Raw genomic sequence first — 23,626 nt, 5'->3', positions numbered from 1 at the left:
CCTACCACGAGTCGAAGCCCAGCCCAGGACTTTAGATATCACTAAAAGAAGAGCAGCGCATGCATTTGGAGATAGCAGAGGCCTTCGAGGGAAAGAGTAAGGTGAAAAGAACGAAGACCTGCGTTGAGTTAACCAAAAGCAACTCGGCAACTTTGAGGCGCTTGAGACCGACTTTTGTAATTAAAGTCGGCTAACTTAATGTTCCGGCGCCGTGTTCTGCTTAAGTCGTCAGCATCGTTATGTAACCAATAGCTTTTGTTTCTTAAAAAGTTCATGAGTATGTTTTACAGAATGACGAATATACCGTTCTTGCTGTTGCAAATGAAAGAAAATGGAAGATAACATATAGGAACTCTGATTTGTTATCTGATGGAGCTAAAATTCATATGTTATCTGCAGAAATACAAAGGGGGCTTGTAACTTTATACTCTCATCTACTACACAGCAACTTGTTTTCTCTTCGGTTTCAGTTTGCAAAACTATTGATCCCCGTTAAGCGACTGAACACTACTTTTGGGATATGTTCTAGAGATTTGGGTTATGCAAGTACTGTGCTCCTTTCCATACACCTCCAGGACCCAAGAACACTGGCTTAAGCATCGTAGGACCTATGCAGATAAATGCATACTTTCCATACCAATCATGATTTGATCCTGGGCTAAGAATATAAAGCTCATCAAAGCCGCTCCTCCCTATATCAACCGAGTTCCTTCTTCCCTGCATCACAAGAATCCATTAGGTATTCAAGTAAAGAAACATGTACACAACCAAAATTAACATGCAGTGATGCAAATTCTTAATTCTCTCATCTGGATGAAGTTGGTTCTGAGGAGATGCTGCACCCTTCAGAAGTTATTAGAGTTGGCACTATGTTTGTGACCTCTCAAAGTTTATAGATGTGGAATAGGCAGTTTTTTTACTGTTTACTAAGTGAACGGAACATATGGAAGTCTCTCTAGTTGATAGACAGCTCTGCAAAATGATTCTTGAGAGCAAATATATCTAGATTCACTAAGTTCATTACCCACCCGATCAATGACCGTAAATTCCCTAGGTGCGCTTGTATAAATCCGACACAGTTTCTCTGTCATTTGTGAATAATCATCATCTTCTTCTCCCTCTGATCCATCTCCAAATGCTTCATCTTTCATATCACCTTTCTTTTTCCGAGTAGAGAAAAGCAATCCTTCAAGTGTTTTCTCAGTCCACGACTGGTTAGTTGTTGGAGATCGAGATTCATAGTAATCTGGAGGAATGATGCTGAACTCAGACATCACTGGTTGCTGGCTACGATAATTCGAGCCCTGCAGTCCAACCGCATAAGTCGCATCTGGTGTGCTCACTTTCAGATGGTTCATAATAGAGCCTGACAATTGGAGAGATGATGATTTGAGGTTAGTAATTGTAAACTCCGATGCTAGGAGGTCGCGTTGGAGTGTCACTAAGTATCTGACTTCAATCATGCTCTGCGGAGCAACTGATACAAGTTCGACCTGTAATATAACACTCACTGCTGATTATTAGGTACAGGTGTACATGTCAAAAAAAAAAAAAAAAAAAGATAAGTAGAGTAATAGATGCTTTAAAGCACACTAGTGATGGAAATCACGCATCAAATACAGAAAGATATATGATTGAATCGACAAAAGAGGAGAAATGGAAGAAATTATATTTTCAGGAAATTTGAAATCTCCTTTTGCTCATGGGTCTTTGTAATTATTCTCATGATAGTTTTCCTATTGTCTCAGGCGGCATAACAAAGATAAGTATCTAGATGACTCATTAAAATGACTGCTAAATATTCCTCAACAAGTCATTCTATATTTAAATAATGAACCAAGTCATAAGCTTGTACAGTTTTACTGAAAAACAATATTACTACTCATTCAACAGATATCCTGTTCTAGATGGTTTTTAAAAGGATTATTTCATGTCATCATTTTTTAAGCGCTTCAAACTTTTTGATAGTTAACTACCTGAATGGACTTCTCTGAGCTCCCCCTAACATCATGAAGAAACCAGCTTGTTGGGGACCATGGCGTTCCAACATCGCTCACACACTTGAGATGTGTGGACACTCCTCCTTGAATAACAACAGCTTCACGATCTTCTCCCTCGGAGACAGTGGTGTGCAGCACTTCGAGTGTGGTGCCATGCCACATGAAAGGTTTGTATGATGTGATTAAGCCACTTGGAAGCATCAAGCTGGCCATGCTGCCATTCTCCAATCCCATCTTGATGACACAATTGTCTCCAATACCTTCAAAGTTGACTCCATGGCCACTGAATTCTCTCACCAAGTAATCCACATTGATTGGTAAAGTTGCGCCTGAAGCTACAGCTTGTAGTGAGAGCTGTCTCCCGTGCTTGTGAGGCTGATAATTGCAGAAAAGATGACGATGGGTTCTCTCAAGTTGCTTCCATGGGTTTCTAGGAGGAAGAGGAGTGGAGTTGGGGAAGAAGGCAGCAGTGCTGGTCATGACCAACTCCTGCAACAAATTGCTTTACTGGGTAGCTAGTCAGGATACAAAGCAGTGAGCAACTGAGACAACGTAACCTTATCTATAACCTTGTCATTCATTCTGGTCGAGCTATTTGGTCCACAATAATGAAATGGTGACAACATGCTTTATCCTTTAGTGGTCACAAGTTGGATATTTAGAAAACTTTCTGCAGGATTAATATTAGAACTGGGGCCGAATTGTTCGACTCTTCTTTACTATGATGTTGGTGGTACAATCAACCAACTTTGAAGAGAGAGGAAGATTTACTTGCCAATATTTCAAACTTGCAAAAAAAATTTCAGCAGGTTTATTACAGTCTTCTGACACGGTGCCAATCTTAAAGCACTGAGCAGATCTAAAAGATACATAATTGGTGTGAAATTGCTTCGCGAGTTAGATTGGGAGTCGAAGAGAGAAAAGGGAAGGCAATTGAACAAATTTATTTATATATCTGTATGATGCCTGATTGCCCTGTAAGTCAGTGGAGAAGAACTTATCATGTGCAGTGCAGTGCAGTGATAGCATGGAGCTTTTGTAGTGATCATGTCAACTGATGTCAAATAAATCTTGCAGTGAACGGAAAGGATGAGCCCCCAAAAAATAAAAATGCTTGTGGTTGAGAAATTAAAAGCTGGAATCAGTACACTTTCTGATTGTGGAAAAGTCTGTTCTGTTGAACAAGCATCAACACTATATCTCGCTACTCCAGCTTATTGATTACAGATATGAGTAGAAGGTCTGAAATCAGAGCACTTCTCCTTCCAACAGAAACAGTTACACAAACATCTACTGTATAGAGTGCGAGAGGACAGGAAAAGCCGTTTAGAGGCCTTGAATCTGTGATGAATATAAGCAGTAATTCTCTTGGAGGTGATGAAAACAATTACAGTGAGCAAGAGGAAAAGAAGAGCTCTACACAACTCCTTGTAAGTTTCATTTTACAAATTGTCATGTTCAATGACCTGTGCCCCTCTCCACTCATCACCTGGATTCAGAACTAGAGGTACTAGCATGGAGGCAGGGCCAGTGCAGATGAAGTACTCCTTCCCAAATTTTTCAAAGGAAGAACCAGGGCTGCCTAAGTATATGTCGTCGTAACCCATTCTTATCACCCTAAATCCGAGACCACTTCCCTGTAAAACCAACAATTTGCAAGATGGTTTGCTAGTTTTTCAACTATTAACTTTTCCATACAAAAGCTAAGATGGGAGCTATAATAACAAGGAGAGCATCAATACCTGATCAATGGTAGTGTACTTGGAAGGCGGAGTGCTAAATATGCGCTTCAATCTCTCCGACGGAGGTGCAGCATAAACTCTACTAGTCTTGCCCCTCAAGATGGTATACAAATCATCCTCCACAGTCCATGAATCCTTCTTATTATCTTTGTTGTCTGAACCCAGAAATGAGAACCAACCAGGTGGGTCTGGTTGCATAGCTTCAGCAGGAGATAAGATGCCAAAGCTAGAAGAGAGAGGTGGGTGAGCACAATATGAGCAGCCTCTGAGACCCTGGATTGCCGAGCCCCGCCGGCTATCGAACTTAATATGGCTCAGTATTCCACTGGTCAACTTTACTGCTTCTGCTCCCACATTCTTAACTATGACTGCATTTGCCATGCTAAGAGGATAGAGGGAGACAACATATGTTATGTCAAGAGAGCCATCTCCATTTGTGCAGCTCAACTCAACCTGAGAATAATGGCAGAGTAGAGCAAATTATAACAAAAGACAAGCTAAATTTACGATCAAATCTAGCATCTCACAAGAGACCTGTACTGCATCAAAGGAGTCTGAGTCTGCATCCTTCACAGCCCAATCTGAAGCAGACCAAAGAGAGCCATTTGTGTCCAATTTCGATACGTCGTTGAGAATTAATCCGATGCCACCCTTTAGCGAGGCCGGATCGGAGGAGGCCGGAATTGTGTGAACCACCTCCTTGAATCCATCCTCCTTCCACTGGACCTTAGGCTTGTAGGATGTGATTAGCCCATCAGGTATGCGGAGACGCAGAGAGCTACCATTCCTGACCGACAATTCGACAGCTGGGACATCGCCGGATTCCGAGAACTTGATGCCTTTCCGGCCAAACCTTTCTTCCAGAGACTGGGGAGGAGATTGGGTGGTGACAGTGGTGGTGGTGGTGGTTGTGGGGGTGGTAGTAGAGGGGGAAGTGGTGGAAGTAGATGAGGAAGCCCTAATGGGGAAATTGGGTTTAGGATTGGGGAGACGGAGAGGGAGGAGATAGGCCATGAGAGACTACCCCTTTTCTCCCGCCACACATCAAAGGGGCCTCATATGTTTGCTTGCCTCAGCCTCAGGATAGTTTTGGTTTTCTTGTTTCTTATCTCTACTTTCTCACCGTTTTCTTATATATATATATATTTCAAATATCCATATGCCACGTGTAAGAATGTGTGTATGGTACCAAACACAATAACATTACTGTCACGTGATGCACGTGAGAAGTAAATTGGCTCAACTGGTGCCATTAACTATCGATAAAAGATACATTATCACAAAAATTGTATCAGAGTAATTATCCATACAAATCTTCTGTTCAAGGATAAGGGAAAAAAATTCCAATCCAGAAGATTATGATTGAGCACTGCTGGATCAATAAGACGAACCAACCATATAACAATAACATCACACAAACCATGCTTATCAAGCTTGCTGTTTCTAAGTCCCTCAAAAAAAATCCCACTCCCTACACGTAAAAGAAAGGAACACCAGCTACCACCATTTAGCTTTATAAAGATCGTCACCAGGGAAACCAAATCCAGCCTCTGCTCCAACTAATCCTCATCCATTCCAGCTGGTTGATCTCTTTTTGGGCCACCAGCAGGTTTTGCCATTATGATCTGCGAAATGAAGCACATGTTGTGTCACTGATGCTACAAGATGTATACAAGAATTCCCACAGATTACGAGATGAATTTAAGAAACAATGCTACAGGGATAGAAAATCTACTCACCTGATCGACCCGCAGAACAGTACAAGCAGCATCAGCAGCATACTTTAGTGCAAAGAACCTGCTCAGAAGGAAAACATATTTAGCTCTCATAAGAAAAACCATATATCAGAGCAACAAAATATGCACCTAGGGCTATCCTTTTGGGTATCGTGTCATAGAGAGTTTGGCCTATGTGTGCAGAGATCAAATGCTAAAATGTAAGTTTATCAATTTTGGGCTGAAGACAGATGGAATGATGAAGGTGATCCATTCATACTAAGCACCTGTACAACATACATTTATCGTTAATTCATTCTGGTACTTATGAAATCACAGAGAAAAAAAAAATCCATAGTTCAATGACAATTAACAAAGACACCATATGAATCAGCCAATTAAACAATATCACATGCACAATTTGATCAAATATATCTCTCCATGATGCATACATGTTTTGTTTATTCACATATCTATGTCTCACCACTAAAAGCATAAAATGGAACCATTCCGTTCACCAAAATAGTCCACACAATAAGATAGCACCCAAGCCCAATGAATAGCATTGTATATCTACAGTTCTACACTGGAAACGACTCAAGGCGACTGAGAGGATCTTACTGGAAACACATTGAATTACATCAAGCTTAAATCCTAAGAACATATACATTCTAAAGAAATAAGATAGAAATCTAGATAATAATAAAAGAATTCGACATGGACTCACTTGGTGAGATGGAGGTCCCAGATTTTCAAAGATGAGACATCCGTGCAGATACCTTCCTCCAAGTCGATACCAACTTTGATATTTCCAGCAGCATGTTCAGCATATAAGGAAGATATTATCTCCATTGCATTGAGTCCAGCATTTTCAGATAGGGTCTTAGGCACCATTTCAAAGCTTTCGGCAAACTTTGCAATGGCGTACTGATCCAATCTGGACAAATGAAGTTGACAATCAGATGAATTACAAAGTTCATATGATTTGCAAATACAGTCTTCTTGTGACAAATTGACCCGAAGGAAATGCGACAATGGATCTGTTAGAATTTGTCAATACAAAAAAAAATATTTGATGTATTAACAGTAAATTTCGTGAAAAAAATAATAATTATAAACATAAGCTATCACAGCAATGTTATACCATGCAAATGTTTGAAGAACCAGATGTCTATAAAGAAAACACAAGTTAATGCATGAATGGTTGAATGTGGTCCAGAACGATACATCCATTCATATCTTAATGGCACTGCAGCATCTCTTACAAACAAAATCAACATCTAATAAATGTTCACCATCACTTGCAACAGTTAATCCATATTGAAAGTCAAAGATCCCCAATCTCAAGTTGAACAATGCATGCAACTGTGAGACTGATTGCAATACCAAGGTAATTACCTGCTTGAAGCAACTAAATATACTTTCTACATTGATATAAAAAGAACTTAAATATTTCAGGAATGCCTTCGACCCATATTTAAGTCTGTTTACATGCAACAGCTATACACAAGAGTAAGAATCACCAATGACTTATTTACCCTGTTTCCTTGAATGAAAACTCCTTCAGTTTTCTAGCTAGTTCTATTTCTGTTGCAGCAGCCCCTGGTATGATTCGACTATCTCTGCACATTGCCTGATAAATACAAGAAGAATGTGTCAGATAAGAAATTAGCCATAACTGATGCAGCATTAAGCCCTCATCATAAGATATGAGCCTTATGAAAACCAGACCTTGTATGCATTAACACCGTCATCCACAGCCCTTTCAAGGTCATCTAATATACTGTCAGTACTACCTCTTAAGACGATCGTAGAAACTGAATTTCCACCTTCATCATTTTTCACGACTGTTACCTGTCAAACAAAAGAAAGAAAAAATAGCTCTCAAGAAAGCAAGCTATTGTGTGTATATGCTTGCACACAGTAGTTAACAAACCCGGGAACCGCCAATTTCCTCCACTGAAACAGAGTCAGCATATCCCAGCTCATCCGGATTTGGTTGGCTAAGTTTCAGCTGTTCCATTAACATGAACAATTCCTAGCATGAGATAGAAGCACAATCTAACCCCCCAAAACAAAACAAAAAATCACTGTAGTAAAGATAACCTACACGAGCTATGGCACCAGTTGTGCGGCAAAACCTTCTTAATTCAAACTTTGAGCTGATTTTCAGAACCATGAGTCTGTAAAGATGGCAGTATATATAAGTATCATCAAAGAAGACCCCCTTATATATATAAACTCATTATCACCTCTATGTAAGACATGTCTATGCTAGACCTCATTATCATAACAGTGAGCTTTCATTTATGCATTAAATAGATGATCTGGCCCAAGAATCGATCATCTGAATTAATAAGTAATAACAACTCCATTTCTTTAAGAGATGAACTTGCAACTAAACATCTGAAAGGAAAAAAGGAAATAGAGCATGTCTTCTTCCACTGTTGGAGAAAAGCTAGACTTCTTGAGTTATTATACGAGGAAGAAAAGGGCTGAATAGTCTCTTGCCTCTTCTAGATATTTTTTTGCGAAAGAATATCAAAAATAGGATCAAGGCATGTTAATGGATAGAGGAGAAAGGAAAAAGCCTTTCGAGTTTTGAGTGACCAACGGAATAATGACCAAAGTGCATATATAGAACTGCAAAAGAGTATAAATATTCTACAACTGCAGCAAGAAAAGAAACACAACTTGTGTACTTCTTAATTTCACATAGAAAAAGAAAGAAAGAAAGAAAGAAAGAAAGAAAGAAAGAAAGGAAGAAGGAGAACAGCTTTTGAAGAGATTTGAAGAAAAATGAGACCACCTATAATACAAACATCCAAAAAACAAATTCATAATGCTTTCACATTTTCAAGTGTCGATATGATATAGGCCAAGATACAACTTCACTTACTTGTAACGCTCACAGAAATGCAATGCCATATCACCAACTGCAGCTCCACTAACAATAACTTTGGCACCTGAGTCGGCAACAGCTTTAATAAGCTCCTCAACTTTAGCTTCCTCAGTTTTTGCATAATTCTCCAGCTGCAAAATCATAAATACAAAATATTTACACCATAAATTCCATACCCAATTTTTTACTAATTGATACAATTCAGTACATAATACTTCGCACTTCTGCATCTTAGATATGAAATGAAATGAAATATGCCTCTGTGATGAAAGAGAAAGAGAGAGAAAAAGAACTCAATGAATGGTGCACCTAATTTTATTTTTCATCATTACACTACCTGTTCAGCACTTTGAATTAGAACAGTTCCTTTAGTTTCTGTTGCAGATGTATCAACACCACCAGCAAACACAGCAATCTAGAGAACAAAAGATGCATCATCAGAATAAATGCATAAGAGAACTTTAAATGTGAAAAGGAAAATAGACCACATAAAGGACGTGTTATATGTCTATCACTAAAAGAAATAGGAAATAAAAAGAAATACTTGATCCAGATACAAGTTCTACCTTTGCCTTCTCTATCCTTTTAATACTCCCAATGGCATCATTTTTCAAGACCATACCACGGGCTACTGTAGAGTTGTGCAAACCACCTCCAAGTAACTTTGCAACTCGAACATTGTCCACATTAAAGTTAGCTGGGTTTTTCGGGCAGACTTGGATACATGCCTGACACGTAGCAAGAATTATGCACACAATCTACAATAATGATTTTGAAGTGAAGGATCTTTGAAGTAACTTACATCAGCAATAAGAGGGCACAATATATCTTCTTGACCATATTGCTTGCTTGCAACAGCAGCTTTCATTCGCAAAACAACTTCATCCTTATTCCTCACATCCATGGTTTCCGAACCTTTCTCTACCAACTCATCTAAAATTTCCACTGTCTGCATGTTGATAGGGAAAGTAGCAAATATAAAAATCTGCCATAAAATACTCAATTAAGGAATCTCACACCAATCATTAATCGAGGCAGACCTTATTAATGGCCTTTGTATAGCCACTGATAATTTCACTTGGATGCAGCCCCATCCTGATGAGCTCCTCTGCTTTCTCAAGTAATTCCCCAGCAAAAGATATTGTGAGATTAGCTCCATCTCCTATCTCCTCCTGCTGGGCCTTGCTTGCTAGAACCAAAATCTTGGCAGCAGGATGCTGGACCTCGAGTTCATTCACAATTGTTGCGGCATCATTTGTTATGAAAAGCTTGTCCAAATGATTTATTACCATCTTGTTCATACCTAAGAAATTATAAGAGAACTCTGGCTGAATATTTAAAAAAGAAGAAGAAGAAGAAGAAGAATACATGTATATACATATTGAACAGAGATGTAGTGCATCTCCAACTAGAAGAATGATTAATAAGGACAATAACAGAAAATTTTCCAGAAAATGAAAAAAAAACAACACTTTACAGTCCTCTATTGAATAACATGCAGCACAACCACAAGGAATCAACAAAACCAGCAGTGCTACCACTATACTCAAATCATTAAATACTACAATGAGGCAACATACAAATACTGAGATCTAGGCACGGTAATCAAATAATTCTAACAGGTCCATAACCTTATGCTGTGATGAAGCTGTTCTCTTTCCATGTAACGAGAAAAAGGTCCTCCCGCAAGTCCTAGCCCCATTATTTTTTTTTTCAGGCAGATTACCATTATATCAGAGGACCACGCCTCCAATAGCAGAAGATTCTCACGATCATGCTAATATTTACAAACGACTCAATACAAATGTAACAGAACCCACCAAAACAAATGAAGGCAAGGTCGAAAACCCATTCAGAGCACAAATTTTTGGAGGAAAAAAAAAAGTAAAAGCCTTTAACGGAACTCCTGGGGAGGAAAAGCTCACCGTTTGGGCCTAGGGAGGTGCGAGTGATGACGGAGAGTTGCTTGCATGCGTCTATGTTCTTGAGGACAGCTTCATCGAGCCCAGAGAGGTGCTTATGCCCTTCCTTGAGCATCGACTGGATCCCGTAAGGCTGCATCTGGAACCCCATCTTCACCGCACTTTCGGATCGCAGACAACGAAAAGGAGTTCACAAGTAGAGATCGAAATCCTAGAGCTTTTTTGGAGTGCGACCGTTGAAGAGAAGAAGAGAGAAACCCTCTGAAGAAGAAGAAGAAGCAAGAGAGAAGGATCAACCAAAACAAAAACCCTAGGAGGCGAGGCTAGAACGTTCGAAATCGAAACCACTCTCCTTCCTCTGTCTATTGGACCTTAGGCTGGGCCGCGTATTCTGGAAAGGACAACCTATTGGAATAAATGGGCTCTTGATGGAAGCCCAAAACTTAGCCCAAAACTAGCCCATTATTACAACTTTTGCAAACCCGGACTTGGATTAAATGGAATTTAGTAATCAAGTTAGCAGTTAGGGTGAATCTTTGCAGATCTAGTCTTCTAGAAGATCCAAATATAAATTATATAAAGCAAACCATCAATCAAAACCCTGGGATGCAATGCAGGCTTTTGGTGGTCCATCATCTTGCATCCATCCAAGACACAAGAGTTAAAACGTGCCATGCCATCTCAAAAGAAGATTGCGTTTAATACATAAAGTTAATGGTGGTGTTCCAACAACTCCTTTATCCTTTGGCTTTCCCAAACAGCAAACAGACATATTATTATTATTATTATTATTAGTTCTCCATTACCCTTCTCCTCAAAGCAAAGCAAGGCAAAGGAAAGCAACAAACTCGTCCGTCCCCTTTATTTTCTTTGGTTGCAACTTGTTAGTGTGAAAGAAGAGTAAAGAGGGTGGTGAGACCTCTGTAAATCGTTCCCTCTTATTTATTAATCTAATCCAGTATTCCAGTGTGCTCACCTCTCAATTTTAATTAATCTCCTCCATCGTCTATCGACTTCTAACTGCCACGTCGGCAAGTAGGAGTTGTTCTCCAGCTAATGGCTCATGGTTAGACTACTGTTAAGAAAACCCTAGTTCCAATCGGAGCGAAGGGAGGAGAGGGAGAAGGTGGTAACAAGTAAAGGTATCGCGAGACGTGGGATTAGATCGTATCAGTGGATTGGCGGTGGTCGGATGGCGGAGGAGGACAGGAGGAGCGAGAGCAGCAACTTCACCTCGGAGGACGAGGGCACCGAGGACTACCGGAGAGGAGGTTACCACGCCGTTCGCGTTGGTGATTCCTTTAAGCAAGGGGCCTACATCGTCCAATCCAAACTCGGCTGGGGGCACTTCTCCACCGTTTGGCTCGCGTGGGATACCATCCACTCCGTAAGATCTATCTGAGACCTTCTCCGTGTTTCAATATATCCGAGAACATTTGGTATAGTCGTGCGAATTCAATCATATTTAGTACAAGAAGGAAAATTCACCTACTATCTCTTTTCGCTCAGACATAGATAGATTGTGACCAACCTACTATCTTGAAAAAAAAAAAAAAACCATCTTTCATTTTGCTCAAAAATTATATGTTGTGATCAAAATTTGATCTTGTTTTCTTGAAAGAGAAAACCATTTTCTGTTATGCTGAAAAAATGGTGAAAATGACCATTGTAGTACGATACTGTTTCTTGGTTGCAGCGTTATGTAGCGCTTAAAGTGCAGAAGAGTGCTCAGCAATACACAGAGGCGGCCATGGATGAGATAAAGATCCTGAAGCAGATTGCCGATGGGGATCCCATTGACACCCGGTGCGTTGTAAAGCTCCTTGACCATTTCAAGCACTCGGGACCTAATGGCCAGCATGTGTGCATGGTGTTCGAGTTTCTTGGGGACAACCTGCTAACCCTGATTAAGTACACAGATTATCGCGGAATCCCTCTTCCTATGGTGAAAGAGATTTGCCGTCATGTTCTTCTCGGCCTGGACTACCTCCACCGTGAATTATCTATCATTCACACTGATCTTAAGCCGGAGAATATACTCCTCCTGTCGTCCATTGACCCAGCCAAGGATCCATGCCACTCAAGCACACCACTCATTATTCCTTCAGTGAAAACTGATGAACCACCACCTAGAACCCCTGCCTTGACCAATGGTGACCTTAGTAAAAACCAAAAGAAGAAGATTAAGAGAAAGGCAAAGCAGGCTGCTGCTGCCACCTCAGATAATAATGCAGTGGCAGCATCTGCAGATGCAGATTGTTCAGAAGATAAAGAGGGATCTTGTGCAGTGAATGATGGTGGTGGTGGTGCCAATGAGGAACCCAATGGAGTAGTGTGTGGCCATCAGAGAGGCAGCAGAGATACTAGGAAGAGGTTAGCAATGGAGGCCGACCTACGATGTAAGTTGGTGGACTTTGGGAATGCTTGCTGGACATATAAGCAGTTTACAAGTGATATCCAGACAAGGCAATATAGGAGTCCCGAGGTGCTTCTGGGATCCAAGTATTCTACATCTGCCGACATGTGGTCATTCGCTTGTATCTTCTTTGAACTTGCCACAGGAGATGTGCTCTTTGATCCACATAGTTCAGACAATTTTGATAGGGATGAGGTAGAGGACTTGAACTTTAAATCTCTCTGAACTAATACCAATGAGCATTAATTCTTTGTACATAACTGTGGGTTGGTTTTTGCTTCTTACCATGGCAGTAATTAACTTTGAAAATCTCATTTCTCCATCAAAAGCTCTATATCTACAGTTAGTAATTATTCATCCATCAACAACAATATATTTTCTTCTAGTGCGGAAGAGACAAGGGTTCTCAATGACTGATTGAGTTATTTACTCTCCAAAAAGGCTAGTTGTTCAACTCTTCTCCATTGAAGTTTTTTTCTTCTCATTGAAGTTTGTTCTTAAATATTTAAATTGATGTGTGAACAAACCTTGACTGTTTCACTATTAAAACTGAAATATGGCAAGATTCAAACTTGGAGAAGCTTATGTGATATTGCCACCTGCATTTATTGTGAACTTTTAACTGCTTGGATAGGTGACAACACTAAAGTAAATAAAGAATAAAAAGGAATAGACTGTTACATGTTCTCCTTTACTATGTGCTTGAAAATATCTATTATACTGATACAATTTTTCAAATGCTTGTCTGTGTGATTCATTCTGTGTGCTGTTTTGTCACATGCCTTGAGGTTTAGGCTTATAATATCTAGACTTCATTCAGTATTTAAAATTTTAAACCCCTTGCATAAGCAGTGCTCTTCAGGCATAATCTGAATTCTGATGGATCAAACAGTAAACATCACACTAGATTCCTATATTAACATGAAGATACAGTTGAAACTGTTTAGACTAGGAGGTCAGAATATAATCATTTCCACATGCAGGAGCATCGTCTTCACTATGAAACCTCATGCTATCTGTCTTTGTCCTAGTGATGAACATTCTTATTGGATATGAATATATGATGCATCCTAGAGAAAACAAATATCTTTAATGGCACTTGTGAAGGGGGGAATCAGTCCATATTACATTCATGGGCTACTGTGCCTCGATTCTTCACTAGCCACACATGCTGCTGACACACAATTATGTTATAATACGGGGAGATTGCTAATTACCTAGTAGAGATTTTTCTGCAACAGGTATATATTGGTGACCATATTCTTATGTATTTGCAGGATCACTTGGCGCTGATGATGGAGCTTCTTGGAATGATGCCGCGGAAGGTAAATCACCTATCCTGAACCTCCAAGATATCTCATATTGTTTGAATTCTCTAAATCTACAATAGTGCTTCTCAGATAGCCTTGGGCGGTAGGTACTCTCGAGAGTTCTTCAACAGGCATGGTGACCTGAGGCACATTCGCCGCTTGCGGTTTTGGCCCCTCAACAAAGTACTCATGGAAAAGTATGAGTTCAGCGAGCAAGATGCAAATGACATAGCTGATTTTCTTGTTCCAATACTGGACTTTGTTCCAGAGAAACGTCCCACAGCTGGCCAATTACTTCTTCACCCATGGATCAATGTAGGGCCTTTCGTACGTGAGCCAAGGACTCCATCTGAACCAACCCAAGCTTTGGTTGATGGTGTTTCTGAGAAGCAAACGAAGGAGAGAAATGAAAGAGATGCAGTTGTAGTTGGATTAAGAAATATTGCCATTGGTGGAGCTTCAAATCAATCAAGTGATCCTCATCCTGGCAATATAGGATGCAAGTCAAATATTTCCTCTTCGAGGTAGTTATAGCAGAGTTGCTTTTAGGCCCTCAGCAAGTGATTTTTTTTTCCTCTCTTTCCACTATTTTATATATCATCGGGGTGGATACCACTCAGTTTAATATGTCTACAAGTGGTTGTAAAAGGAGAGCTTGGTGCAATGATTGTTAGCACTTGGAGTGGAAAGTGCGAAGCAGGGATACTGTTGTAAGGCTTACTAAGATTGTTCCTCTTAATTCTAATGTCCTCTCTATAAGACAAGTTCCAAATTCTTCAAAAATTCTTTAGAATTGAATTTTCAATGGACTGCCATTGTATGCTTCAATGTTGCAACTTCCTTTATCCTACGATGGTTATATGTTTTAAATTGATAATATTGATAAGCAACACCAGTGTCAGATTTGTGTCATCATTGTTACCTTGCTTCAAGCCTAGGAACTGGAGCAACTACAACATCAAAACACATTAGTAGTTAAACTCTGGCAGATTTTATACAATGAATCCAAGAAACAAGTTAGCAAATCAACGAATACCCTATTTAATTATCTACAACCTATCTTTTTTCTAGAACAGCTGGCTGAGAAGTCCAAGAAGCACTGACAAAAGCACCACTAGTGAAACTGTAGGTGATGAAGAAGCAGGAGAATTAATCTGTATGATGAAGTTGCACGACCCCTGCGACGCATTCTGCGTCGTCTCCATGGCCAGCCCTTGAAAATAGCAGCTCGACTCAACTTGGTTCTGAGTCTGGTAGTACATATTGAAAGCATAAGAAGCATTTCCATTTGCATCCAGGTTGTTGCAGGTAGAGCCGTAACCAAGGGACGTGCAATCCGCATAAGTGCATGCAAAGTTTACGTTGTCCGCAAGCTTGCTAAGATCTGTAGAATTTGGGTTTAACACACACCACTTAGGAGGCAAATACGTAACATTCTTGGCTCCAACGAGGAGCTTGCCTTCTCCCTGACCTGAGAGATCCATTGGAAACTTGGGTTGGCCATCATAGGTAAAGATTCCCCAGTGGCGTTCAAAATCCCCTGGAGCTACGCTCTTGGCATCCTCATCAATCAAACCAAAGAGATAGACTTCTATGTATGTGTTTGGCCTAAGTGGAGTTCCTTGATTGATACCAAGACGTTTTAGAAGGCCATCGTAGAACCTTTTGGCATAGTCCAAGTTTGCATGTTTGTCTCCATCTGTAGGCCAACCAACTTCTCCTACAATGATGGGCATGTCTCCGTAGCCAGCCTTCTTGAGAGCAGAGGCAAGGGTGTCGAAGTTGGCGTCAAACACATTGGTATACTCAATTCCGTTGTCGATGACCGGAGTTGCAGAGCCGTCGAAGAAAGCAAAGTCCAGCGGGAAGTTGTCGTTTGCATAGAGACTTAGGAATGGGTATATGTTCACGGTGAACGGCGCCGCATTTTTGTGGAAGAATCGAAGAATTTGAGTCATCTGTTCCATGATATCAGCTCGGAATTGTCCTGCAGAAGGGAGGGGATTGTTTGTCGGTGACTCATAGACGTCGGCATTGAGGGGAATGGTGGCCTTAATGGTGTTGCCTAGACCTGCTTCATTGATGGCATTTTGGATGTTCTCCAGTGCAGGGAATGTGGTATTATCAAATGTACCATTGTAGGATTTGAGAAAGGGCTCATTTCCGACTGCTACATATCTGCCAAAGGAGGGGGGGAAAAATCATGACAATAGCTTGGAGATTCACATCCATCTATCTTTGATTACTATACTAAAAGTGTACGAGGTTAATGAATTCTCCGTAAGCAAATTCAGAGATAGAACAGAGGTTACTACTTACTAGCATTGGGGCCATTCAGTAACGCAGTAGGTAGTAAGAAAAAAAAACTGGAAGAAAAGGCTGATATAATGAAACTTGCTACTGGATTTATAAGAAAAGGAAGGACGTTATAGATTTGGAAACGTACGTAATATTCACACCTCCTTCGAAATTATAGCGAGTTACGTTCTTCTGCACCCACTTCTTTGCCGTATCATAATCATTCATGGCGGCGAGCATGTCGTTCGGGATTGCGATCATCACCTCGATACCGGTTCCAGCCAATGCACTCATGGTGGATTCAGCAGCATCGAACAGCTTCACCTTCTTGATCCCATTGTCTTGCAAGAGCTGACTTATGTTCTTAGGCGGGAAACGGTGAGTCGAAATAGTGCCCCAGTTGACCCCAAGGCCTTCGACAATGGGAAGTGCGAGTCCCATAAGAAGAACCCACGAGAGCAATTGGTAAACCTTCATCGTCTTTCTTCCAATATCAATGAGACCACCTTTCTGGGATATGAATCCCAAAGGGTAGAACAAGGATGGGCAAAAGATCTAGCACAAAGAGTACGCCTTTAAAAAAGAAAACTTTCAGATAAAACAGAGGTTGGATTTCACAAAATAGCCAGAATTTAAAGAAAGCAATCAGAGGAAGGTGGTGTTCTCAATAAATCTACCACTCATCCGAACACAGAGAACAATGCAGTCACAGACCCTGTGTAAGAAAAAACTAATCTTTTCTGAAGGCTTAAAGAAAAGTTGCCTCCTTTAATTCGTTAACCCCCTTTTCTGCTGATCTTTGATGATGTAGCAGAGAGAAAGAAGAACGCGAAATAGAACGTATGAATTCAAAATGCAGAAAGGGTCTCTGAAAGATTTACGGAATCCTGATATGTTCCTTGGAATTGGGAGGTCGATGAACAGAAAGACACACACACCAAAAAAAGAAAAAAGAAAAAAGAAAAAGATGTACCTAAAGGAAGAGAGGGGAGTATATAAGGTTGGCGCGGTTTGCAATCGAGTGAGGGTTTGACCGCGTCGCTACGTGGTGCACGTCGCCCCCTGAGATTCCCTGGCCCCACGTTGGTCGTGTATAGGTGGGGGTCCCTCCTTCGATAGCAATTTCGTCATTATAAGTGATTTGTGCTCTTGCGACGACTGGGGCTGGTCGGCCGCCGGCTTTCGCGGCCGTTGGATCGCCGCACGTTTCAGAGAAGTTTGGCATTCTGGTGCCATTTTACAAAAATGTCCCCTGCATTGCATGGCGTATTGGCATGAGAAGAGCGTCGTCATTCAGAGAAGTGCGCAAGTGTGGAAGGTGACCCACGAGAACGTTTATTAACCCAGAGTAGTTTGTTTGTTAGGTTAGTCCAAATGGTTTAGTTAGTGAGGGAAGTCTTAGTCAGTCCAATGAAGAGTGAGAACGAGCATCATAATTTGTTGTCATTAGGAATTCCGATGATGTCAAAATTTCAGAGGAGCTACTTGTTTGGAATCACGGCAGCACCTCGGAAATATTGTGTATAGCAACAGGTATTTAACTTCACAATCAGATGTTAAGAAGAAACTGCAACAAGATATGCAGATAACAATCAATATAATAAACAACACAAAGCACATTTATTCTTCTAATTTATGAAGTCATTGTAGTAAATAATGGGCACTGATCTTGACACCAAATAAGACAGAAAAGCTGTCTGAGCTCGGGCAGAAACAGATAATGATGATAGAAAGGGAAAGAGGAATCACACAAGTATTTTAAAGAGGGACCAGAATCAAATAATTATGAGAAAAGCTTGATATTGGTGGAGAAATATGATAGAATTTGGTGACCTATTATTCACTCATGGGAGCACCAGCCTCTTGACTATAGAAGCCATATACTTGCCCTGGTGTTCGGCAAGGGAGAGCTCTCTTTCAGTAGCTTGCCTTGTGCCATCACCGGCGAAAACTCCTGCACCATATGGAGAACCTCCTCTGATATCATCCATGCTGAACATGCCAGCTCCGAAAGTGTATCCGATGGGAACGAAAAGCATTCCGTGGTGAGCTAACTGGGTGATTGCGGTCCAACTGCAATCAGAAAGTAAACCCGATTATGAATTGATGTAGCTAAGTTAGCAGCAAGAGAAACCAAATTTTTTTTTGAAAAATATGAGTTCCAATAAGAAAGTAAGTCCTTTCCAAAGCTCTCTCTGGTCAAATATCATGATAACTTAAACCATCAATGGGTAGAAACATTGCAATTTAAGTACATCAGGATGTCTTTCACTGTCATAGACCCTCTGTTTTGTGAATGTTAACTAACTCATACGCCCTAATGACCTAAAAGTTTCAATATTGTGAGGTCCATAATATAACTTTTCAAATTACATGCTTGCACTTTTCTTAAGAACCTAGTAATGGTATGTAAATTGATTGACGATAACAATCCAAAGAAGAGAATAGAAAAATATGCTCTTCAAAGGGAGTGCTTCAACAGAAACCAGAAAATATGCACTTTAAATGTAACAAAACATGAGATCTTACACTGGCCTTAAGTTATGATTCCTTTAAGCAAACAGTAAATTATTTGCTCTACTTGTAGAATTGCTGCTTATGTAATCCAATAAAGTAAAACAGTCACATGGTTTATTAATTAGATGCTTGGACCTCACCGGCTTGCCCCCATGATAGCACAGGATTTAACATGTATGCATTTGATATGAAATTAACCTAATATTTCAACCTCTTCAGTCAATTGAAGAGTGAAGCTCTGTCCATGACTCTGACACTACAGCATGTAATAGGGGCCATTAGGTACAGCTTGAGCTAAAAGTAGCTAAGTGTTGCCATTTGTTAGACTTTGAAAACAGAATGGACATGCTTAAAGGGTTTCTAGGTTGGTTCAAAGATCCCCATTCGACAAAATAATTCTTATGATCTAAGCTTGAAACATATACATAATTAGAACTATAATAATTGAGAAATCTATGGCTTAGATGTATGTAGCTATCACCATATAGTATATGAGTTACTAGATCAGTATCAGTTTTAGCATGTATATACTATTTAGATTGTAAGCATATCGTAGTGCCAGTTGAAGCTACAATGAATCAGCAATAGCATTTGCATTCAAATGTTCTCAGTTAGAACACACTGACATACAACACTGGAGATGTTCTTACTTTCTATATTTAGCAACTAATTAACCTTGAGCAATGTAAGACATAACATTATAACATAATCAGCAATAGAATCAGAAATCCAGCACAGAGCAAAGTCAAATCTCCTCTGGCATGGACTGCAATTATTTAGATGCATGTTCTAACTTACTAAAGAAATAACCAGCAATGGTACCTAACTTTCTGAAGTAGGGTTTGTGGTTCATTAGACTTGGTTATTCGTGTAAAAAATTTCTAGATCATTTCTCACAACTACCATCCAGAATACCTAGGTTTTGCTTCCTTATTTGATCATGTTTATCAAAAGAAAATCTTAGCCAGTTCTTTTGCGCTTGCATGATCAATTACATAACAACACCCAAAAATCCAATGCATCTAAATCAGAACCATACTTAGGGTGATCATTTAAGGAGAATTCAGTCTCTATTGCTGAAGGAATAGAGAAAAGAAAATGACACTTAGTCTGCACATTTGTTAGAGACACAAAACCACAAAGTTGGGATCTACATTTTGGATTTTTGAGAGTGATGTCCTCTGAAAGTAAGTAGATTAATATTTTTAATCTGTTCTTCAAAATACGTGAGTTATTCGCCGCATCAATTTTCTAAATGCTGGTGGCAGGTATCCAGACAGTTGAAGTTGTTTTCTTTGCAGCAGTTGTAAGCAATTTCAGTTGTTGCAGGCAACAGAACTGCTCCAATGTGATATCCACTGTCACCTTGGAATCTGAATGGTAAAATTTCTGTAGTAAAAAACCTCCATCTCTCTAGAGCTAGAAGATAAGAATTCAATGGCTGTGCAATTATATGACGATACACTCATCTGATTCACATTTTACTGAATAGGTCAGCTGTTTTTGTATTCTTAAACTATAACCTCAAGATCCAACAACATGGCCTCAGATTACAGAAGTAGGAATCTTGAATTACTGTGCCTAATTTGCTTAAGTATCTGCTTGTAAACTTGCTTCCACATCTGCTATTCAGTCACATTCTTATGTTGTTTTGATGACTCCATCTCCATAGATAAGCCTACATCAAGACTCCAACTTCAGAGTTAGGCAACTAAGAATCAGGTATTCAGATCTTTGTGTCACTCTTCAATTCCATCTAGGCCCATACTGCATTCCATTTACCATTTACTGAAGGGCCATCTTGACTTTTGTCATTTTGCTGATGGCCAGGGATTTTTTTATCTCTCTTTCTCTCCTCTTTAAGGAACCTATTATCTAACTTATCTCTATTAGTAAAGTAAATAATCACTACAATCATATCCAAAGTCCAAACAATATATAGCTATTACGATCTCCTCAATAACCAATAGTTGGTCCCTGCAACTTTCAGGAAATGCTACAATTCAATTTCCAACGTCAATAACATACGGTGACTTCTCTAACTAATATCGAAACTTTAATTGAAGAAACATGATTCAAATCCTCCCTGTTGTTTGACGTGAATTTTTTTGTAAAATATAAAGCACCATTTGTCTAAGCCTCTAAGGTTCTTCATATGATATCCCCATAATCCAGCCCATTGTGGAGCTAGCATGTTCCTTCAAAAGTCAAAGAAGAATAACACTAATTTCCATTAGGAAAATGATGACTAATAGTGAACCATACAGTAGACAACATTGAGATGGCAATCTCCATCTAAAGTGTACTAATGCTCATTTGCAGTTTTGCTGCTCAATATTCTAAAGTTTGATTCTCAAAAGATTTTTGATTTCAAGTAAACACAATAATCCAAGAAATGCCTCGTGCATCTATTATTAATATTCAGCATAGTTTCTCATTTTACCTGCAAGTTCAGGCTCAAAAACATACCATGGAAATTATGCAGCACAATTAACAAAACAAATAACATAATTAAACATGCTTCATAAAACTCTCCAGCAAATAGAAACAAATGAACAATCAAATACATTCTGTAAATTGAAAATAGCATTCATGCCAAAAGTTAGGAACTAGGGTGACAACTATGGTTTGGCTGCAGATAAATTAACCATTTCCCTCATACTACCAGTGGTCAGCCCAAGGCTAGCCCTACAAATTCGGCATAAAAGACTTTCTTAATTGATATATTATTTCATTTGCTAGGCATGAGGATCCTGAGAAAAAATCTATTGTTTTATCCAATCACCAAAAAATTGAAAAGAGATTCATGGATATGCATAATCGGTGACTGTTAAGTTTCCTCTTCTGAAATTAAAATAATTCTGATCTCCAAACATGTTTCCAGAAGAAAAAAGTAAAATGCTACGGATTTATCTGCAGATAACATTCTATAGACTTACTCTCAGAGCATACACATTGAATGGATGTTAATGTGGGTTTAAAATGTAAGAGTCCAGAACTGAATCAGGGTTTATGCTTGTTCAAGAAAAGCTTAAGTGGAGCTTCTGGGACTGGTTAACCCATGAATTAGGACCAAAGATTACTTAGTAACTAAATTGAGCATTCAGCTATGAATTCATCCTTCTTTTAAACTTTAGTGTTAAATCAACAGATAAATATAAGAGAGCATGATAGTAAGGCCTACTACAGGCAGCCCGACATCTGGTTTATATAGCAAACCAACCACTTGAAAGGTTTGTACTTATTGGCCTCCCAAAATCAACATTGCTGAGAGCCTCATCCACTAGGAACAGTTGCTCGTCAACAGGCCCAAAGTAAAGCTAAATTCTGAGAGAACAACAGAATCTACAAACTAGTTTAACTCCAAACTCTTGCGCAGACAAGGAACTAGAGGCAAAAGGATTGGATATTTATATATTAAAAGAGAGATCAATGCCATGAAGAATCTTACGCTGTTGTTTCCTGTCCTCCTCCTTGGGTCCCCGTACTCACAAAAAATCCAGCCGGCTTTCCGGCCAGCTTCTGCTCTTTCCACAGCTGTCCTGTGGAATCAAAGAAGGCCTTCATCTGAGCCGCCATTGCCCCATACCTTGTAGGAAACCCAAACAATATCCCATCAGCCTCTTCCAGCTCAGCTGCTGCAGTGATAACAGGGATCTCAGGATCCTTCGGTGGCGCCTTCATCTGATCCAAGACCTCCGATGGCAGCGTCTCTGGGACGCGGTAAAGCACGCCCTCTGCACCGTCGATGCCATCCACTCCCTTCTTCATCCTCTTCGCGAGACTCTCGACGTGGCCATACATGGAGTAGAACACGATAAAGATTTTAAGCTTGACAACAGCCGGCGGCGGAATAGCGGCGGCTTCCAAGGCCTCGTTGCTTGCTTGGCTCTTCTGCTCCGTGGGAATTGGGACATTGCGAGCAGATGATGGAGCGTCGTTTGATGCGACTGCTGGCTGCCGCTTCTTGCTTGGCACACAACCTCCTCCTTTTCCCATTGTTGCTCTATTCTCTCATCCAATTCTAACGACGGTTCTAGGGTATCAGCAAGGAACGGTTCGAATTAGCTCCAAAGTTAACAACTTTCCTACGAAATTTGTCTCCTTAGCGAATTCTGCCTCGATTTGTCCGAAACCCTTGTAAAGTTCCGAACTTTCCTAAGCGATTCGAAGCAGATCGAACAAAAAACAGGGAAATAGAGATTCTTTCTGGAAATCACAATTGCAGAAATCCCCGGATACCTTAATTTGGATCAAGTCGAAATGATCCGCTTCACAATCTGGAATAAAATGCAAGCCATAAAAGTGAGATCGAGAATAAATTCGTTACCAAAATCGAACTGCAAACCTTTTAAAATAATTCCAAGCGAACCAGCGGACAACAAAATTTCCTGTAAAAGATGAATGGTACTCACAAGCTTGTTCTTCCTCCCTTTCCCGAGAAGAATCGGAGCAGTTCCCTTCGACTCCGATCTCCCTTACCTCTTTCTCGAGGCGGATGGATATCTAATAAAAAGTCTCGTTACTCGTTTTAGAGACTTCTCTAGATGTTTTGACGAGCCACTGCGCTGTTCACGACCAACCCTGGATCAGGTGCAGCTCGGCTTGTGGAATTCTACTACCCGATAGCCATTAGTCAGGTGACACGTAGATCCGTCATAGAAAGCGGCTGTGTGTAAAATTAGTTGTGGCGGCCCTTTTTGTTTGAATATTATTTTCTTGTGCAACTTTGTTCCACGTACGCAGCAGGCCAGATCAAAATAGAATAAAATACATCTCTATTCTCTACTCAACCAATAGGCTA

The 23,626-nt window shown here is 40.0% G+C and overlaps 6 protein-coding genes across 7 annotated transcripts; 1 reads left to right on the top strand and 5 right to left on the bottom strand.

Annotated features, from left to right (window-relative positions):
- Nucleotides 1-344: 344 nt before the first annotated feature.
- On the bottom strand, nt 345-2,584 carry LOC140783910 (protein NDH-DEPENDENT CYCLIC ELECTRON FLOW 5). Its single transcript, XM_073131081.1, has 3 exons — nt 1,977-2,584; nt 1,029-1,493; nt 345-717 (listed from the first exon to the last, which is right to left on the bottom strand). The coding sequence occupies exons 1-3, from the start codon at nt 2,478-2,480 to the stop codon at nt 526-528; spliced, it is 1,161 nt and encodes a 386-aa protein (XP_072987182.1). The 5' UTR covers nt 2,481-2,584; the 3' UTR covers nt 345-525.
- A 731-nt stretch (nt 2,585-3,315) lies between these two features.
- On the bottom strand, nt 3,316-4,856 carry LOC140783979 (photosynthetic NDH subunit of subcomplex B 2, chloroplastic). The gene is made up of 3 exons (XM_073131183.1): nt 4,277-4,856; nt 3,743-4,195; nt 3,316-3,637 (listed from the first exon to the last, which is right to left on the bottom strand). Exons 1-3 carry the CDS (start codon nt 4,754-4,756, stop codon nt 3,443-3,445), a joined length of 1,128 nt encoding a protein of 375 aa, XP_072987284.1. The 5' UTR covers nt 4,757-4,856; the 3' UTR covers nt 3,316-3,442.
- A 133-nt stretch (nt 4,857-4,989) lies between these two features.
- Nucleotides 4,990-10,660, bottom strand: LOC140783569 (T-complex protein 1 subunit theta-like). The gene is made up of 13 exons (XM_073130523.1): nt 10,285-10,660; nt 9,400-9,662; nt 9,162-9,308; nt 8,926-9,087; nt 8,697-8,774; nt 8,357-8,490; nt 7,568-7,640; nt 7,394-7,471; nt 7,189-7,311; nt 6,996-7,090; nt 6,185-6,394; nt 5,482-5,539; nt 4,990-5,367 (listed from the first exon to the last, which is right to left on the bottom strand). Exons 1-13 carry the CDS (start codon nt 10,430-10,432, stop codon nt 5,302-5,304), a joined length of 1,635 nt encoding a protein of 544 aa, XP_072986624.1. The 5' UTR covers nt 10,433-10,660; the 3' UTR covers nt 4,990-5,301.
- Nucleotides 10,661-11,020: 360 nt separating this feature from the next.
- LOC140783643 (uncharacterized) lies at nt 11,021-14,790 on the top strand. Of its 2 annotated transcripts, XM_073130710.1 has the most exons (5): nt 11,048-11,193; nt 11,321-11,668; nt 11,978-12,892; nt 13,975-14,022; nt 14,098-14,790. In XM_073130710.1, exons 2-5 carry the CDS (start codon nt 11,474-11,476, stop codon nt 14,533-14,535), a joined length of 1,596 nt encoding a protein of 531 aa, XP_072986811.1. In that variant the 5' UTR covers nt 11,048-11,193; nt 11,321-11,473; the 3' UTR covers nt 14,536-14,790. The 2 variants fall into 2 exon arrangements, with proteins under 2 accessions (XP_072986725.1, XP_072986811.1); XM_073130624.1 differs by having other exon boundaries at nt 11,021-11,668.
- A 205-nt stretch (nt 14,791-14,995) lies between these two features.
- Nucleotides 14,996-16,782, bottom strand: LOC140792385 (glucan endo-1,3-beta-glucosidase 8-like). The gene is made up of 2 exons (XM_073143359.1): nt 16,454-16,782; nt 14,996-16,185 (listed from the first exon to the last, which is right to left on the bottom strand). The coding sequence occupies exons 1-2, from the start codon at nt 16,780-16,782 to the stop codon at nt 15,075-15,077; spliced, it is 1,440 nt and encodes a 479-aa protein (XP_072999460.1). The 3' UTR covers nt 14,996-15,074.
- Nucleotides 16,783-17,903: 1,121 nt separating this feature from the next.
- On the bottom strand, nt 17,904-23,409 carry LOC140784067 (probable NAD(P)H dehydrogenase (quinone) FQR1-like 2). The gene is made up of 3 exons (XM_073131290.1): nt 23,238-23,409; nt 22,274-23,102; nt 17,904-18,378 (listed from the first exon to the last, which is right to left on the bottom strand). Exons 2-3 carry the CDS (start codon nt 22,819-22,821, stop codon nt 18,150-18,152), a joined length of 777 nt encoding a protein of 258 aa, XP_072987391.1. The 5' UTR covers nt 22,822-23,102; nt 23,238-23,409; the 3' UTR covers nt 17,904-18,149.
- Nucleotides 23,410-23,626: the final 217 nt, after the last annotated feature.

The sequence above is a fragment of the Typha latifolia genome, chromosome 1 (assembly GCF_019914945.1).
Source record: "Typha latifolia isolate L0001 chromosome 1, TyphaL0001v2, whole genome shotgun sequence".
Lineage (NCBI taxonomy): Eukaryota > Viridiplantae > Streptophyta > Magnoliopsida > Poales > Typhaceae > Typha > Typha latifolia.
Note: the sequence above shows the minus strand (reverse complement) of the source record. Positions and strands in the feature narration are given on the sequence as shown.

Coding starts and splice junctions, on each gene's coding strand:
- LOC140783910 (XM_073131081.1), bottom strand. CDS start 2,480: ATGACCAGCACTGCTGCCTTCTTCCCCAACTCCACTCCTCTTCCTCCT. Junction 1,494..1,976: donor GCTCAGAGAAGTCCATTCAG/GTAGTTAACTAT, acceptor GTTATATTACAG/GTCGAACTTGTATCAGTTGC. Junction 718..1,028: donor AATTTACGGTCATTGATCGG/GTGGGTAATGAA, acceptor CTTGTGATGCAG/GGAAGAAGGAACTCGGTTGA.
- LOC140783979 (XM_073131183.1), bottom strand. CDS start 4,756: ATGGCCTATCTCCTCCCTCTCCGTCTCCCCAATCCTAAACCCAATTTC. Junction 4,196..4,276: donor ACTCCTTTGATGCAGTACAG/GTCTCTTGTGAG, acceptor CATTATTCTCAG/GTTGAGTTGAGCTGCACAAA. Junction 3,638..3,742: donor AGTACACTACCATTGATCAG/GTATTGATGCTC, acceptor TTGGTTTTACAG/GGAAGTGGTCTCGGATTTAG.
- LOC140783569 (XM_073130523.1), bottom strand. CDS start 10,432: ATGGGGTTCCAGATGCAGCCTTACGGGATCCAGTCGATGCTCAAGGAA. Junction 7,472..7,567: donor CAACTGGTGCCATAGCTCGT/GTAGGTTATCTT, acceptor TTAATGGAACAG/CTGAAACTTAGCCAACCAAA. Junction 7,312..7,393: donor AGGAAATTGGCGGTTCCCGG/GTTTGTTAACTA, acceptor TTTGTTTGACAG/GTAACAGTCGTGAAAAATGA.
- LOC140783643 (XM_073130624.1), top strand. CDS start 11,474: ATGGCGGAGGAGGACAGGAGGAGCGAGAGCAGCAACTTCACCTCGGAG. Junction 12,893..13,974: donor ACAATTTTGATAGGGATGAG/GTAGAGGACTTG, acceptor ATGTATTTGCAG/GATCACTTGGCGCTGATGAT. Junction 14,023..14,097: donor TTGGAATGATGCCGCGGAAG/GTAAATCACCTA, acceptor AGTGCTTCTCAG/ATAGCCTTGGGCGGTAGGTA.
- LOC140792385 (XM_073143359.1), bottom strand. CDS start 16,782: ATGAAGGTTTACCAATTGCTCTCGTGGGTTCTTCTTATGGGACTCGCA. Junction 16,186..16,453: donor GAAGGAGGTGTGAATATTAC/GTACGTTTCCAA, acceptor CTCCTTTGGCAG/ATATGTAGCAGTCGGAAATG.
- LOC140784067 (XM_073131290.1), bottom strand. CDS start 22,821: ATGGGAAAAGGAGGAGGTTGTGTGCCAAGCAAGAAGCGGCAGCCAGCA. Junction 18,379..22,273: donor GGAGGACAGGAAACAACAGC/GTAAGATTCTTC, acceptor TTCTGATTGCAG/TTGGACCGCAATCACCCAGT.